Raw genomic sequence first — 17998 nt, 5'->3', positions numbered from 1 at the left:
TTCGTACTTGTTAGAGCTAAATTTTAGAAATTTGCCGATCTTGAGAAATAGTTGCGACAATAGGTAAAATATCTACATTAAAAAAAATCAATTATGTATATAAATAGCTCGTTTATTTCAAATACAATGTGTGTTATACATTTCTGTTAGTCATAAATATATATATATATAATCATAATGTAAACCATTTCCAGAAAGTCATTCGTACTAGTAAATGCTAGTTTTTAGAAAATTGCCGATACTGAAAATAATACTTTTTAAGGATTATCAATTTAATATAGTTTACCTTTAGAAATTGCTACAACATGCATATTTTGTTCAATGGAAAAGTACCAGGGAAATTTTTCAATCAGATGAATCAATTTCACTCTTAAAGACATAATTTTGTTGTTAAAAAATGACAAAACAAGTTAAATAGAGTCTCAATGCAAACTGTTGAAATTGAAAAAAAGTATGTTGCTGATTTTATAAAATCACCATTGTTGTACACTAGTTGTCCTTAGTTTGGTTGTAAAATGTAATAGGTCGGCATTCAGAACAACTTGAAAGATAAATAACATGATTATTATAATTCATTTTAAATACCAAATAAGTAGACATCAACTTGACCATAGTTTTTGAATTATTTATAGGATGAAGATATAACAAAAACCATTATTTTTTTTTTATAATTTTAATGTTGTTTTCTTTCTTTCTTTCCTTTCCAACATTGTTTTGACATGTCCTCCTCCCCGGCCCATTTCTTTTGAGGGAGGATTTCACCATCTCCTCTGAGGGTTATAACCCCATAATCTCCTTTTTTTCTTTAAATTTTTTACAGATAGAATCGATTAGGTAATTGTTATATCGATTTTCAAAGGGCAAGGTAAATAAATGTAAACAATTGTTTTGTTATCAACTCTTATAAAAGTTATTTCCCTTGAGTATTTATACTCAAGTTTTGAAACACTATGCTTTAAAAATCGGATGTCGTGTAGACCTGCTGTTTTCTCCAATAATCTAAAGGCCATGTGACCTCTCGTTTGCATTCAAAGTGGAAGGTCATAGACGCAAAACGTTTTAACAGTGATATTTCAAGTTAACATTTTAAGAAAACTATTAGAAATGGATGCATACATACTATTTATATAATGTTTCCTCTTGGCACGCACTACATTTAATAAACTAGGCTCAAAACTGTCCGAACATCCGTCGAAAAGGTACTATGAATTGATTTTTTTTAAAGTAAAGTGTGTAGTGTATATCTTTTAAAAAGTTATAGATATCAACTTACTATGATTGCAAAAATGATCAGTATTTCATGATCTTCAAGTCGATGCCTATTTCAAGGTCATGATGAAACTTGATCTTGACCTTCAAAATGCACTTTGAATTTCACCTTTTGAAATCTGAAAGATCAGGTGTTCCCGAGTTAAATGATGATAAATTCTTCTATGTATCTTAATATTCATTCTGGTCTTTTTGAACTTTGAAAATGTCCCTTTTTTGTGTTACAGTGTTTTACTACAACTGCACTTCGCATTATTAGTGGTATTAGTTTTCTTACTAGCTAGGGTCATACTATGATCGTTGGTTAGTTGCTAAAGATATCATCAACTCCCTATTCAGTTAAATGATACTGACTTGATTATTTTTATACTTTTAAATCCATACTCATTTACTCAATTTGGCTATTATTTGTAGATCCCTTTTAAATCACCTAGTTCAATGGGCATCATCATTGGCATCCGTCGCCCGTTGTCGTCGTCGTCCGTTAACTCTGAAAGTACTGGGCCAAATTTAACAACACTTAGCATCAATCATGGTCGCCATGGCAAACAATAGAACATAGAGGTATAGAGGTAAAATGTTGATTTTGGTTTATGTCTCTGAAAAATTATCAGCAAATCTGACATGGAGTAAAATTATTTATCAGGTCAAGATATATCTGTAATTAAATTTTTAAGACCGTTGTAAGGTTGCTGCCCCTGAATAAATAATTTTTAGGACATTTTGTCGTTTCTGGTTATTTCAAGAATATCATATATATATATATTAACTGTTACTGCAATAATGTTTAGCAAAAAGAGATATACAAATGATTCATACATGGTCAAATAATCCTTAAGGTTGTTATCCTTTATAATATTGTTTTCAAATTGTTTATAACCTTACAAAAACCTGTTCCTCTAAACTGCTGAGACAAATTAAACCAAACTTGGTCACAATCATTTTTTGGGTGTTTAGTTTTAAAATGTGTCGAATGAACTCACCTGCAGACCAACATGGTCAACATGAATAATAGCACATATATGTAGGTGTAAAATGCAGTTTTCGGCATATGTTTCTGTAACTGTAGCAACGGTAGTACAGTTGCATTACTTCGTGTATCAATTGTGAATACAATATCAGGTGAGCGAACATGCTCCGTGAAGCATCAAGTTTACCATGTTGCCACTCATGTATTTATATATAGATATATTTAGATGCCATTCGCAATGTCTTTTCATCACACTCGAGTTAAAACATTCTTACAATAAAATGTGAAGTATGGCTTTACATATATGAATTGCAACATGTATAAAATATAACACGTGTACAGGATGTTCCCTCAAAAATTAAGGTATTCCAAATAAGTTATACACACCCCAGGCTATACGCTTCTGTCATATGGAAAATTACTTACTGCTGTATTTTTTATCCGCCATACAACTTATCAGTTGAGTTACCATGCCATCTCAACTAAAAAGTTTGTCGTTTGAATAAAATGAAAATTTTCTTTTAAATTAACAATCAAGAACTAAAATGTATTGTCTTCGTCAAAATTATGAAGTGGAATAATTTAACATTAAAACAAATCGGATAATTTCTCAAAGAGTAAAAGAAAATTATTATAATGAAAAAAAAATATGGTCTTATGAAATTGATAATAATCTTCTTTCATGATTTTCTTGATAGAGAAGGTTGCTGCTCAAAAGCAAGCTATTAAACCAAGAGTTCCAAATGAAAAAAAATTGACAACGCCATGGCTAAAAATAAGAAAAACAAACAGACAAACAACAGAACAGATAACACTACATAGAAAACTTAAGAATAATCAATACGAACCCCACCAAAAACTTGGGGGGATATCTGGTGCTCTGGAAGAGTCAGGAGATCTTGCTCCAAATGTGACCCCGTCGTGTTGCTTATGTGATAACACATCCAGTAAAAAGTCTAAATAAGGTAGGTCATATTCATGAAAGGAAAAAGAAATGTTGTTACGACGTAAGGAACATATCCGATATCATTTGTGAAACGTTACAGTTATTTCATATTGCGTCCGTAAAATTTAAAAATGGATATTTCAACTTCACCATTTGGAACTCTTGGTTTAATAGCTTCCTTGTAAGCAGCAACCTTCTATCAAGACAATCATGATATGAAAGGAAAGCACGGGAGTATCGTATCATTTGGGAGATTTATACCACATATTAAATGCTTTATAATATCTAGCTTATTTTTTGTTTTCCAAGATCTTATTGTTTCACCAAAGCATTGAAGCTCGGCATTGATTGCTGATAAAGTTGATTAAATTAATTTTAAAAGGAGTTTTGATGAGCACTATGATGACCAAAAATTATAACAATGATTGCAAAAACACCGTCTAACAGTGATGAACGATCCAATACTTCTTCTTGGTTAGAAATTCCAAAGGAACATACAACAAACCAATCAAAATCCAGGACATGGTGCAAATGTTGAGATTTCAAGTGAGAAGTAAAATCATAAAATTACTAGACTCCGTGGAAAATTTAAAACTGAAAATACACAATCAATGGCAAAATCAATAGCATCAACACATCAAAGAAAAGGACAACAACTGTCATATTCCTGACTTGGTATAGCAATTTTCTTATGCAGAAAATGGTGGATAAAAACTGGTTTTCAAGATAGCTGAAACCATCACAGGTTTCCCAGCCGCATATGTGTTAATATCTTAATCACTATAAGACAAATATGTAAACAAACATTTATCATGGCATAATAATAACACAATGACGGGATATATTAGTACATAGTTACAAGTAAAATCACAAAAATACTGAACTCGGAGGAAAATCAATACGGAAAGTCCATAATCACATGGCAAAATAAAAAAACAAAACCATCAAAAACGAATAGACAAGAACTGTCATATTCCTGACTTGGTACAGGCATTTTCAAATGTAGAAAATGGTGGATTAAACCTGGTTCTATAGCGCTTATTCTCTCTCTTTAATAACAGTCTCATCAAATTCCGTTATGATTTATCAATACTTTATTGGAAGTACATGAACCGTAACGTTTGACAATTGTCTTGACATGATTCTATGTCTTGGAACAGAGTTGTGCTACTGACAAGAAAACAAAATATTCAAATAAAACTATACCGATGAACAACTGAAATCGATAGAACATTTGTTTTACAATCAATATGATAATGAAAATGTTATTTCCTACGCATGTAAGTATGTCTTGTTATCACCTAATAAATTACATGTTTTGCAGTAAAAACTTTGTAACTGCAACAATAAGACCTTAATATTATCTACCAATTTTCTCATTTTGAATAAAATTAGAAAATAAACCTCAGTTTAGAACTTTCTAAAAGAAAGTTTTTACATTTATCATAATATTTAAAAAAAAAACGAAACAAAGCCCTATCATGTTAGAAAAAAATAACCTAAATAAAGTATTAAAAAATAGCTGTATCAATCACTTTAAGCAATTTGACGAAAAATAGATGAACCTTAATTTCTTTCAGTTTAGATTATCTGAGTCATCTTCCTGTGAAAGATTAAGTCAAATATGTTTGAATCGATCACATAATATCATGTATTTGTAAGCAGTTGTGATAAGAACATAACCTCACAGAATATTTGTCTAGGTAATTATATTTCTTCCAAATACTAGACATTCCTGCATAGAAAAATCTTTTTTTACTAAAAGGTTTTCTGCTATATTGCAATACAGCACACATGACGTTCAATATGAAACTTCACATCCTGATTTGCTAATATAGAATTTTTTATACGAAATGATGAAAACGTTTTTTCTGTTAATCATCAACGAACGATCCAAGATGGCGGATCACTCCCGTTCCACATGGATTTTATTTTCTATTAAATGGAGTTTCGTCGTCTTTTCTTATGTGTGTATTTGTTGTAGACTATTGCTTTCTTCATTTTCCACATTAGACTTTCCTAAAAGTGCAATATTATAATAATTTCATACACATACATGAAAAGTTAAACATTCCGATCCTTCTTTTTTTATCTTAAAATATATATCAGTCTCTTTTCCAAATAGAAAAAAACCCATATTTCTCAACCTTAGGCCAGATTGAAAGAATAAGTCAACCTCATCATTGAACGTGTATTTGGCATAGACAACATTAGAGTTGTCACTTGTGAAGCAATATTTTTTATGGTCGTTTCTATTTTTGGCATTAACATTGTCTATATTTCTACAACATACGGTTGTCTCTTTAGTATATTTTGTTCAATTTTTTCTATAACAAGGATTATTTACATGACTCTAATTTGTAATTTCAAGATAAATAAAATGTGAATGGCTGCATTCAACAGCGGATACATTATGTTTTGAATAATAAAAGAAAGAAAAAAACAATAACCAAAGGTGTATAATATTTTTTATATAAAATTTTCTTTTTGCAAATAAAAAGACATGTATGAAACAGACATGAGAAAATACAGAAAACAAATTTAGTCTTTTACAAATGATCAAATACTCTTATCTGAACATATTTTGTTCCAATCTCGTTGGTAGAATCTTATAATTGAAAGTTATGTCAAATGTTCAATTTGTATGACAAACATATTTTGTAAATGGTTGCACATAAAAGTGGACATCGTATGTTTGTTTTTTTGACATTTAAAAAAAATACTTACTTTCAGAATTCCGACATTTCAAATAAACAATGTACACGACGATAAGAAGGAGAATCACTGGAATCACAAACAGTATATATATTGGCTTCACATCTTTGTCTTTGGGTACTAAAATACAAGTAAAATTGAGAATGGAAATGGGGAATCTGTCAAAGAGACAACAACCCGACCAAATAAAAAAAACAATAGCAGAAGGTCACCAACAGGTCTTCAATGTAGCGAGAAATTTCTGCACCCGGAGGCGTCCTTCAGCTGGCCCCTAAACAAATATATACTAGTTCAGTGATAATGAACGCCATACTAATTTCCAAATTGTACACAGGAAACTAAAATTAAAATAATACAAGACTAACAAAGGCCAGAGGCTCCTGACTTGGGACAGGCGCAAAAATGCGGCGGTGTTAAAAATGTTTGAGAGATCTCAACCCTCCCCCTATACCTCTAACCAATGTAGAAAAGTAAACGCATAACAATACGCACATTAAAATTCAGTTCAAGAGAAGTCCGAGTCTGATGTCAGAAGATGTAACCAAAGAAAATAAACAAAATGACAATAATACATAAATAACAACAGACTACTAGCAGTTAACTGACATGCCAGCACCGGACTTCAATTAAACTGAGTGAAAGATTATGATTTCATCATATGAACATCAGTGTTGATTATTTTTTTCTCCATTGTATAATGGATCAAAATGTGTTTAGCGCAGGAATGTTTTCATTAAATGTTTCATAAACATCATAAATTCCCCAAAACATGACATTTACAAGTCATGTATTAATATATATATATATATTAGATATTCGCAAAATATTTTACTCTCATTCACTACGATTGATACATATTTCCCCTGTTGTATAGATATTTATTTTTCATTTTTTTAACGTTTAAAATTGTTTGAAACAGACATGAACACACGTATACCTCTAATTTCTGAAATGCATAAGAAGATCTGCAGTTCTAAAACATGAAAATCTTAGTACATTTTTTGTGTGTTAAAACTATACTGTTCAATTCACGTTATTCTGATAAATATTGACTTTTGGAAACATTGCAGTTGTTTCCTTGCCACACATTGCTCATCTCATATGTAAAATCATCAGATTAAAGGATTTGATTTTAGTCGGCCGAGTTAAGGCATTATAAAACAGCGTCAGTACAATCATTACAGATATATTGTATATTATTATGATATTCATAGCATTTACGGTATCAATCTAACTACACCAGACTGGCATGTGGACACTTATCGCCTCTTCTGTGATATTCGATGCAAACATATTTTATAGCAGAAATACAAGAGGGCAGATTAACATTAGCACTTGTTGCTTGTTTCTGAATCCCATTTGTGAATGTGAAGATAACGTGTATTTGTAGAATTCATTTTGAAATATTGTTTAAATTAATACAAAACTTGTTTCTCTGACAGGAAATCGGAACTACAAAAAGCTGTTATCTTAAATCGTGTCTGTACAATCTTTCTATACCTTTTTACAATTAAATTCAATATGTTTACTTTTATAATAATTGTTATTCGTAAGAACATCCTTTACGCACACACTTTTCGTATCATTATAGCAATCAAACTTAAAAGTGATGATAACACAGACATACTTACCATAATCGAGATTACAACTATATAAATTATGATAGTCCGTACGAAAACTCTTCTTTCCAAAGGTACAGTTGAAAAACCAAGTTATGTTACATCGTTTATGAACTGCCGTTGTATCATCATAAACAAGTTCATAAAATGTGTTATTACCATTTTCGTTTTCGTTTCCATGTGCTTTTAATTTTTTTGTCAAACCCTGAGTAAAACAATGTGAGTTAAATAATTATTCAAAAAAGGAAATAATAATAAAAAAAACAAAACAAAACATTAGGAATGTCATTCTTTTTTTTTTAGCTAATGTTGTTAAAAAAGAATGATTAATTAATAATGAAATACAATATGTAAATATATCTGACAAAAGCAAACTCAACAAACAATTATGATGTAATAATGACGTCACAAACAGGCTGTCTTAAGAAGATAGTGTTTATTTTGACTAACATGTCAAAGTATAGTAGCCACATACCAAGACCAGCATAATATTATTTTGTTTTAATGTTATATCTAGTTACAACATTAATTTACGTTGGTCGTAGGGTTTGGCCAATGTTTGTAAGATGGAACCCTGCAGATGCTAAAGAAAAACAAAGAAAAATAACAGGCAAGTCGTTTTAAAACAAGTGAAATGTAATAGGTTTGAAGCTATCATTATTGTTTAAACCACCAGTATACAACACACGTGTCTTGTTTATCTAAATTTGAATATTAGAGATCGTAACGATATTTTTTTTATTTATGGTATAACAAAGTCGGATATTGTCTGGACTAATTTGAAGCCATCGTAGACATTTTCCTTGTTGTTGAAAAAATTATAAGTGATATATGTGTTGTATTTAATATTTTTATCAATGCTGAAAATTTTGTTCTAAATGATTATTATCTGTTAAATGCTCAATTTCTCTGTAAGGTTTCATTCTGTTTAATAGATTTGCTTAAACTTATAGATATCCTCCGAACACAAGTTGAGTGTTCTTGTATCAAAAGCTACACATTTGAATTTATTTTTTTAATTTTCTTCAGAATAATATCATGAAACTAAAATCATATTAAAAAGCTTGTTAATAAAGGATCTTAGTTTTGTAAACTATTATTAGAATACACTTAAAAACTTACATTATATTGCAAATAACAAGTTGGTAAAGGATGTACTTTCATGATTGTAAGATTCACATGTATTGTGTTATCTTTAAAGTAGCTGTTGTCAATAATTTCATCGTCCAATGGTATATCTTAAATTAATATTCAGAAATTGAAATAAATATATATATTGTTGAGTTGATGTCTCATTTAAAAGAAGGACGAAAGATACTAGAGGGACAGTCAAACTCATAAATCGAAAATTCAGCCATGGCTAAAAATGAAAAAGACAAACAGACAAACAATTTTAGTACACATGAAACAACATATAAAACTAACAAATAAGCAACACGAACCCCACCAAAAACTGAGGGTGTTTCGGAAGGTTAAAGCAAATCCTGCTCCGCATGTTGCACCGGTCGTGTTGCTCATGTTATAAACCTTCATAGATTTGGCGTAAGTTTTCGGAACTTTTGGATTATAGCTCTTCATCTTCTGTATAAGCTTTGGATTTTACATATTTTGGCCACGAGCATCACGTGCTGAAGAGACATCTTTTGTCGAAATGTGCATCTGATGCAGAACAATTGGTACCGTTAATGTTATCATAACAAATCCGGTAAACAGTCTAAGTCGGTAGGTCACATTCATGAAAGCGAAGGGATTGTAGTTACGACGTAATAAAAATAATCGACATCATCTGTGAAACGTTTATTCCATAACAGTTAACCAGTTCGTGTTGGCGACAGTAATATTTAAGAGAGAATGATTTCAACTTCACCATTTGGAACTCTTGGTTTTAAAGCTCTCTTGTGAGCAGCAACCCTCAATCAAGAAAATCGTTTTAGCAAATAGAAGCACGGGAATATCTTCGCAATTGGGAGATATATACCCCGTATGCAGGTGCTGCTGGAATGTTGCTACTTAGAAATGGAAGTTTGAGAATTGGAAATCTGAAATCATTTCTTTTGTCGTAAAGTTTTGTTTTCAACCGACCCTCATTGTCATAAAATATTTGAATCGTTTTGGTCCTTATATCAGTGTGTTTTTATATCAGTGAAAATTTTCGCCCTTAATCCCTTTTTTTTTTTTTTATATATTAGTCTCTTAGTTACACCCGGTCATGCTCGGTTTGGAGGCAACATTTATGATCCCCTTTATTTATGATGTTTTGTTTATCCTAACATTTGTTTGGCTATTCTCAATCTCTCGTTTTTTATCATAACGGATCTTAAAGGTTCTATTTAAGAGATAACTGTATTGTATTTGAAGCTTTAAGGACGTCCATCGGTAGTTTTACTGTCGCAAATTTAGTTTACCTGGCGACGCGGAGCGGAGACAGGTAAACGGGTATTTGCGACAGTAAAACTACCGATGGACGTTCGCAAAGCTTCAAATACAATACAGTTATCTCTATTCTAATGCAAAACAAGTTCATTATTAAATTTCAATCATTATTTCAGTGTAAAATCTTCATTAAAGAAAATTCCGCGAAAAAATGTTATCTTCTTTGGTCCCTACACTAGGTGACGTCATAGTTATGCTTCCGGCGTCAAACATAAACACCGGGCGTTTTATGGCTTCTGTGCCGCTTCAAAATGTAATAAAATTTGATAAAAAGGGGATTTTCAGGCGCAACAAGTGAGTGTTTTTGTTTATTATTGTAGAAATAGCATGTCAATACATTCCGAAATTCAAAATGTCGGCTTCCCTAGTTACAGACAAGGAGATAGAGAATTTTACGCTTGCTGTCATCCAATCAGAACAATTGTTACAAAATAATTGCATTAGAATTATTCATACTAACCTAACTCCAAAGTCTCAGTATAAGCATTCCTAATTAAAGGAAATCCATAAAAGTGATTCACACACACAACAAATGCTTGAAAAATGTTTTTTTTATTGTTTTTTCTGAATGGAGTCAAGTTTTAACCCCAAAAAACTATTGTGGTCTGCAGTTTATGATCTGGATTTGCGAAACAATGATTGTCCATGTGTTATGAAAAATTAGAAATAAAGAATAACTTAGTATCAATAAGTCTGTCCCATGGTGTTACTTAATCTTCGAACGAAATGAAAATAATGTTTCTTGCAATTGTTTTGATATTTGGATCTGTACACTTACATTCATCCCTTCGTAAATTTTCGGACGCCATAACGACTTATGGAAAATCCATTTCAAAGATGATATCAAATATGATTCTTATGTCGTAACTACAATCTCAATCCTTTTTCAAGAATGTGACACTGAATTAGACTATTTACCGAATGTTTAATAACATGAGCAAAATGACGGATTGAGTTCGTGTTACTAAGTCATTGGTTTTCTGTTTTGTGTCTTGTGTACTATTGTATGTCTGTTTTACACGTTTTATCAATTTTTTGTTCATGGCGTTGTATGTTTATTTTTGATCAACGAGTTTTACTGTCCCTCTGTTATCTTTCGCACATTTTTTACTAACCTAGAAAAATTAAATAAATTTTTGAAGCTTTAAAATCATACACTTTGTGTGATATATTTAATTTTTAACCTTCTCATTTAAGTTTGAATAACCCATACATACAATTTATTAATTTAACATGATCTTGATTAGCGGTAGCAGAACTTTTTTTTACTTAAATAATTAAACTTTCCCGTTACATATTGTAAGTCATTTCTACAGGATTTGAACCGATTTGATAAAGTTAAAAATGTATGTGAATATTTTGATATACTCACACACATGTCCAGTTGTATTTAGCATCAGCATGGCTGTATAGTGCGCTTTTCCACATAAACATGTATATTCGTTGTTAGCATCAGCTTCGGTGAAGTTTTTGACTCTTAGTTCAAAGCTAAGAGTTGATTTATATACGTTCATCGTGTATTTTGACTTATTTGTTGTATGTCCGTTTAATCCAATTAACTTGTACCCCTTGCCTCCTGTCCACTGTTTTGTGTGATCTATTCGACATGCATCAACCGAAACAATACATTGTATTACAACGTCTTCGCCAATTACAATTGGAACTGTTTGAATTTTCCAAACGACTAAGATATCAATCAAAAATGTATAAAGCTAATTGCAACATATTAATTTACGAGTGGTGTTCAAACATAAAACAATACACTTTAATGTATCGGTTGCACTTTGAAAATATATTTGTTTTCAAAAATTTTTTTGGGGAGATGGATGATATTCAAATATCTCTTGTTTTCTTTACGTACTGATTTCCAGATATGATCTCTACATGGTATATCATACAGGCATAATTTGGGAATGTTACCTGTATAAAAACTCATTGTAGCGGGCGATTTCTGAGAAATCCCAAAGGCAGGGAGGGTGCGTACATAATCTAAATTCATATGTATGTTTAAATTGTTTAAAATTGCGAGGAATATGATTATTGAGAAGGAGTAGGTCCAGTAAGAGCCTTTTTTGGCCTCAAAATATAGAAGTTTTACAAAATTGATAAAATGTAAACTTTTAGTTATTTATTGAACAGTATATACATAGTGCTTCTGCTACATAAATATGGGCTATTTTTTACTATACAATGAACATGTTTCGGGTACTGGCACCTCAACGTCATGCTACATTTGTAAATTACTGAATTCTTCAAAATTCTAGCATTTTAGTTAAATTGTAGACGGTTTTCGTGTAAAAGTGGCCGCATTCGGGTTCATCCTTAATATTGAAATGGAAATTGTATTTTAGGATAATACATATGCCGAAAAATATCATTTTTCGGATGGTATTTGTCAAAAAATGAAAGTGGCCGCATCCGTTTTCATCCTCAATCTTTATATATGTGATGGTTTTTGTCAAAAATGAAAGTGGTCGCATCTGTGTTCATCCTCAACCATTATTATATGTTATATATGATGGTTTTTGTCAAAAATGAAAGTGGGCGCATCCGTGTTCATCCTCAACCTTTATATATGTTATATGTATATATAACATATATAAAGGTTTAGGATGAACACGGATGATGGTTTTTGTCAAAAATGAAAGTGGCCGCATCCGTGTCCATCCTCAACCTTTATATATGTTATATGTATGTGTTCATCCTCAACCTTTATATATGTTATATGTATATATAACATATATAAAGGTTGAGGATGAACACGGATGTGGCCACTTTCATTTTTGACAAAAAACATTCGAAAAGTGACATTTTTCGGCATATTTGGTTGATGTTTCATATATTTGAGCTTGAATCGGATCGTTTTTAATGACTAAATCAGTTCAAATCTTTCTCATAAACTAACTGATTCAAATTAAATAGATACTAAAGTGTTTAAAAGTGGTAAAAATCCTTGGTCAGACGAACTTGAAATTTAAGGACAAAATCGGTCATTATCGGACCTACTTCTTTGTCACACAACCCCAAGTTTAGACACGTGAATAAATTGTAGTGCTTATAAATGTTTCTTGATAGAAGTTATTATTGTTTTAAGAAACTTCATAGTAAACGTGTCACAGTTTAAGCCGTAAAAAAGTGCCTATGGGAAATTGCATATACTGTATTTACAGATGTGCAATCTGTCCTTTTTTTTATTATGTATAGAAAATTTCTGAAGAAAATTAGAATATAACACTTAGTCTAGAAATGTATATACAGTATATCCCCAAGCGTTGATAGGGGGGATTATTATGTTGTAAATTCTTTCCGTCAATCAACACACTTTATAATTCTTGCAAAGTGGTGCGTCAGTGAACATAAGCTCATCGTATATACCAAGCTGAAAGTGTGAACGCCAGACGCACAAAGTTATATGACTCATCAGTGAAGCTTTAGTCAAAACGACAACAAACAAAATGAACTACTCAGTTGAAGACCATAATTCATATTTTGATACCGTTGAAATTTGTTAGGTGTCAAGTTTCGAGATTAAATCTAGGTCTAAATCCAATATATCCTTTTTTCTGTCATTTTGAATTTGAAAATAAAGCTTTCAAGAAAAGTGTAGCCGACAAACATGACATGGTGATCCCAACTCTAAGTTTTAAATGTGTCATTTTTGTAGGTGTTCATTATAAAGAAGATACACATATGCATATAGCTTATAAAATCTTTACGTATATGCAGCAATACTTACGTTTTGTAATATTGTACCAACATTTTCAGGCAAATAAAATTAGCAATATTGTAAACATTAACGGTTTAATAGACATATATGAGCGATGTAAATATATTGTTAATCAGATGTTCGAAAGTTATGTATCTATTAAAAAAAGCTCGAGTTCGGCTTGGTGACTTCTATAATGATTTATGATTTAAATCTGCCGGAAATCTTCATTTCTCAATTCATTCACATGAACTTGTATCATTAATACAAATGCTTCTAAAGGAGGAAATTGATCCATGTGTTTACTTTCTGAAAATAAGAGACGTTTACATTGAAAGCGGGTTCAATTCGAATGACACATATAGATCATGAAAAGTACCTTTAAGTACATTGAAGGCGCTATGTTTCAAAATTGTTGAAATAGGACTAGCAGAATAAAGTAAACCCATCTTACCTGATGTATGTGTCGAAATGATACAGAAAATAAAAGGCAGAACAGCAAAATATCCATATGTCAACATTCTAAAAAAAAAAACCAAGAAAGCATGAAGTCATGTCAGTTTTACAGCAGGTATAAGGTTATTAAATTAATAAAAAACAGATAGCATAGACGTTTTTTTTTTTAAATAAACATGTTGAAGAACGTGCGTTAATCAACCAACAATCAAACAACCCCTCGACACACAAAACAAAAAAGAAACCATGAAATCAATAAACAGTCATTAACAATAAAAAGCAAGAATATTTGATAAATGCAAGCATTATATTTAATGAAACAGATCAATGCCAAATCCTGTAATGGTAAGGAGACAAACAAAATGCATCAATTAGATTTAACTCAATTTTGAATGTCACTTTATAATCTTGCCCCGTTTTTATAAAGAAAATAACACTAATATGATTGTTTTTATACAATAACTTGTTTCCATTTTTTTTTTTATCATTTTGAACTAATTGTAACAAAAGAAGGTATTTTATATTTATATGTAAACATATGTTATACGAAACATCAGTTTTTCTAATTTGTGCCTATATAGGCAGACGTACAACAGTTGGATACCAATACTTCACATATTCTAGTTGTAATTCATTGTAGAACAGATCTGGTGCGGGAGCAGCCAATTCAAAGAGGGGCGAAAGATACAAGAAAATCGGTCAAACTCATAAATCGAAAATACACTGACAACGCCATGGCTAAAATGAAAACGACAAACTGACATTTATAAGTATTTAAGAAACAACATAGAAAATTAAAGACTGAGCAATATGAAACAAACAAAAAACTGGGGGTGATCTCTGGTCTACAGGTGGCACGCGTCGTGTTCCTTATGTTATTACAAACCCGGTAAATAATCTAATTCGGTAGGTCGCATTCATGATAAAGCAATAAGATTGTAGTTACGACGTAAGAAACGTATCCGATATCATTTGTAAAATGGTTGTTCCAGAACGGTCAACCAACTCGTGATGGCATCCGAAAAATTTACAAAGAGATGATTTCAGCTTCAACATTTTGAACTCTTGGTTCAATAGCTACCCTCTATCAAGGACATCATGATAGAAATTACAAGCACGGGAATATCGTATCAATTTGGAGATATATAATCCGTATGTAGGCGCTTCTGGAATAATACTACATAGAAATGTGCTAAGCGCGGCAGGGATAGAAATGAGTATATAGGAAAAGAATTGAAAACAAAATCAATACTAAAAATAAAACAATCACGAATGACAGTTATGACTCCAACAAATAGTCAGGAACGTAAATGTTTGAAATTTCATCATATTTTAATGTGCATGAAACAAACACATTAAAGCCCAAAATGAGTCATTTTTAAACCATTCAGATTGTTCCAAGGTTGGTTTGATCTCCTTATACAGACTTACCACAGGAGCGTTTTGAGCTTAATGATTAACATGGCATCTACTTACTTTACGTTTCGCTTTTTAGATAATATCATAGTTATGTATTTATGAATGTTTAAAATGGAAAATGAAAGATTTCTCTTCGAAAATGTTACGATTCCCATCATTATTGTAAGACCCTTATTAAATGCATAATTTCCATTGTTCGAATTATGACATCATGGGATGGAACTTGTTATCAAAGGTTCAAGTTTGCTTCTAAGGAATAGCAAGACTTGTTTCTGTTTAGAAGTAACTGCTTGCTCATCTGGAGCGCATGTATTTACCCCTAGTTGTCTTCTAAATAAAGTTATGTTGCTTTTATTATTGGTGATTAAATCTAACAAAACAGTTGTAATAATGTCTCAAAGAAATACATTTATACATCCAATCAACTCAAAACGATTAATTTCACCAGTAAATGTCATACAAGTTGCTTTAACACGTTAATAGTGTGTCCATCACTTCAAAATAGTCAATACCAGAGCACATATGAAGTCATTATTTTAACAGCAGCTTAGACGCTTAAAAGTCTGTTAGGCACCAAGACTAGCTTCTAGTGTTGCTTGCAAAAAAATATTCTATCCAATATCTTATTGAAGTCGCAAAGTAAATATAATTTATTTTTATATGTATCACCAGAAAATTCCGAAATTTTGACAACACTTATACCATAATCAAGTATAATGCCTTTGCAGAATGAAGCATTATATATTAACTCGTGTATAATCGAATAGTAGCTTACCTCCTCCAATTTATTTTGTTATACGAATGCCTTAAACAATTTAATCGATGGACCTCAGATTCATTGTCACGGTTATATAAAAATATATATTTTTACTTTCGATTCTTGAGTTTAGATGTTAAAGACTCTATTATTATAATGATTCAAAGTGCCTACCAAATTTGAGCAAACTCCTCTGGAATGTACAAGTATACGGCAACTTCTTACTTTTCGAATATCCTACCTCTGAAAATTAATAATATGATACAAATGCCCTAAACATACTCAATCGGTGGTATAAATTTATGGATTTTTAGAAATTGTATTTTTACTTTCGATTTGTTGAACAGATATCTATTTTTGTAGTGTTATGACTCTTTTAAAGTGACTTTAAGTGCCTAAATCTTTTTCAATATTCAATTATACGGCAACTTATTTATTTTTTAATATCCACCGCTTCCCTTTAATAAGGTCATACAAATGCCTTAAACATATATATATTTTATCGACGAACTTTGAAAATACTATCATGGACATTTACAACAGCATATTTTTACTTTCGATTCATGGATATATTTAGGTAAAGATTATTACGACTCGACTATAACAGGTCGGGACCACTAACATATATGGAAATGCATAAATTAGCATACCTATTTTCTCGCACATGTAATTGTTAATGTGCATGTGACGCAATTTATTTTAACCTAGGTTTTGACCAATCCACTAAATGAGTCATAATGCAAGATGGTCAACTACGTGTTTACAATCAACCAAGATCACGTGTTCCTTACTGACATACAACACATTTTTTCGTGCAATGCTTAGTTTTTCATATTGTATATACTCATTTATATTATAGTTCGTGATATAAAGTATTACTTCCATGCTCAGAGTCACGAAGAGTTATTTCTATTCGAAAAAGAAACCGGGTTTGAATTACCCGATATAAAGCCATTAAGGTGTTTGATGATGGCACAGAGATTTTTTGTATTCGTCCACCAGACAGCAACGAAACAACAGCGAAAAACACAATTACATATGAGACAAACTTACTAGTGTAAAGAAAGCCGTCGATTAGAGCCGGTACTAGTACAGCAATTTTAGTATAAAAAATAAACGGCAAATGTGTGAGCCTTAAATTTTGTGTTCGTAAAAAGGCAAAGAAATAGTTACAAATATAGCAGTGTTAACAAAATCGATAAGTATTTTTTTGGTCACATTTCAGTACATGGGACTTCCAAACTGTTCCCTTTGTTTTGAAGGAAGTGAAGTCAGCAACTGTACTGTCAGTTTTTTTTCTCGATTTTAACCAATTCGGACATTTGCCAAACTGAATAAAATCATTACATATGAGTTCTTATGCCTGCAAAGTAAAACTTTGGTTGGCTTGCTTGCTTTGTTTGCATTGTTATTTATACAAGATTTGAAAATAAAATTGAGATCTTTCAACAATATATATATAGGCATAGATTAATTTGTATATTTTATATTTTGTACAATATGCAAAGAAAGCAAGCACGCTAATCAAAGTTTTGATCTGCATGCATTTGGAAATAAGCTGTAATGATGTTATTCATATGTATGTGCAACAGCTATGAAAAGCCCCGATATGATAATGTAAAACAATTTAAACGAGAAAACTTACAGCCTTAGTTTTAAAAAAAAATGAACGAAAAAAAAATATGTAACACATAAACAAACGACAACT

General features: G+C 31.2%; 1 protein-coding gene across 1 annotated transcript; it reads right to left on the bottom strand.

Annotated features, from left to right (window-relative positions):
- Positions 1-4374: 4374 nt before the first annotated feature.
- On the bottom strand, positions 4375-16528 carry LOC134681675 (uncharacterized). Its single transcript, XM_063541323.1, has 7 exons — positions 16465-16528; positions 14113-14180; positions 11325-11636; positions 8642-8757; positions 7532-7724; positions 5913-6020; positions 4375-5204 (listed from the first exon to the last, which is right to left on the bottom strand). The coding sequence occupies exons 2-7, from the start codon at positions 14177-14179 to the stop codon at positions 5149-5151; spliced, it is 852 nt and encodes a 283-aa protein (XP_063397393.1). The 5' UTR covers position 14180; positions 16465-16528; the 3' UTR covers positions 4375-5148.
- Positions 16529-17998: the final 1470 nt, after the last annotated feature.

Source organism: Mytilus trossulus, chromosome 8, assembly GCF_036588685.1.
Source record: "Mytilus trossulus isolate FHL-02 chromosome 8, PNRI_Mtr1.1.1.hap1, whole genome shotgun sequence".
Lineage (NCBI taxonomy): Eukaryota > Metazoa > Mollusca > Bivalvia > Mytilida > Mytilidae > Mytilus > Mytilus trossulus.
The sequence above is the reverse complement of the archived record's forward strand: the minus strand, read 5'-3'. Positions and strand labels throughout refer to the sequence as shown.

What these genes read in the sequence shown, in the direction of transcription:
- LOC134681675 (XM_063541323.1), bottom strand. Translation starts at nt 14,179, where the DNA reads ATGTTGACATATGGATATTTTGCTGTTCTGCCTTTTATTTTCTGTATC. An exon ending in CATTTCGACACATACATCAG is followed by an intron (nt 11,637 to 14,112) that starts GTAAGATGGGTT and finishes TTGATATCTTAG; the next exon opens with TCGTTTGGAAAATTCAAACA. An exon ending in CTTGTTATTTGCAATATAAT is followed by an intron (nt 7,725 to 8,641) that starts GTAAGTTTTTAA and finishes TGTTTTACTCAG; the next exon opens with GGTTTGACAAAAAAATTAAA.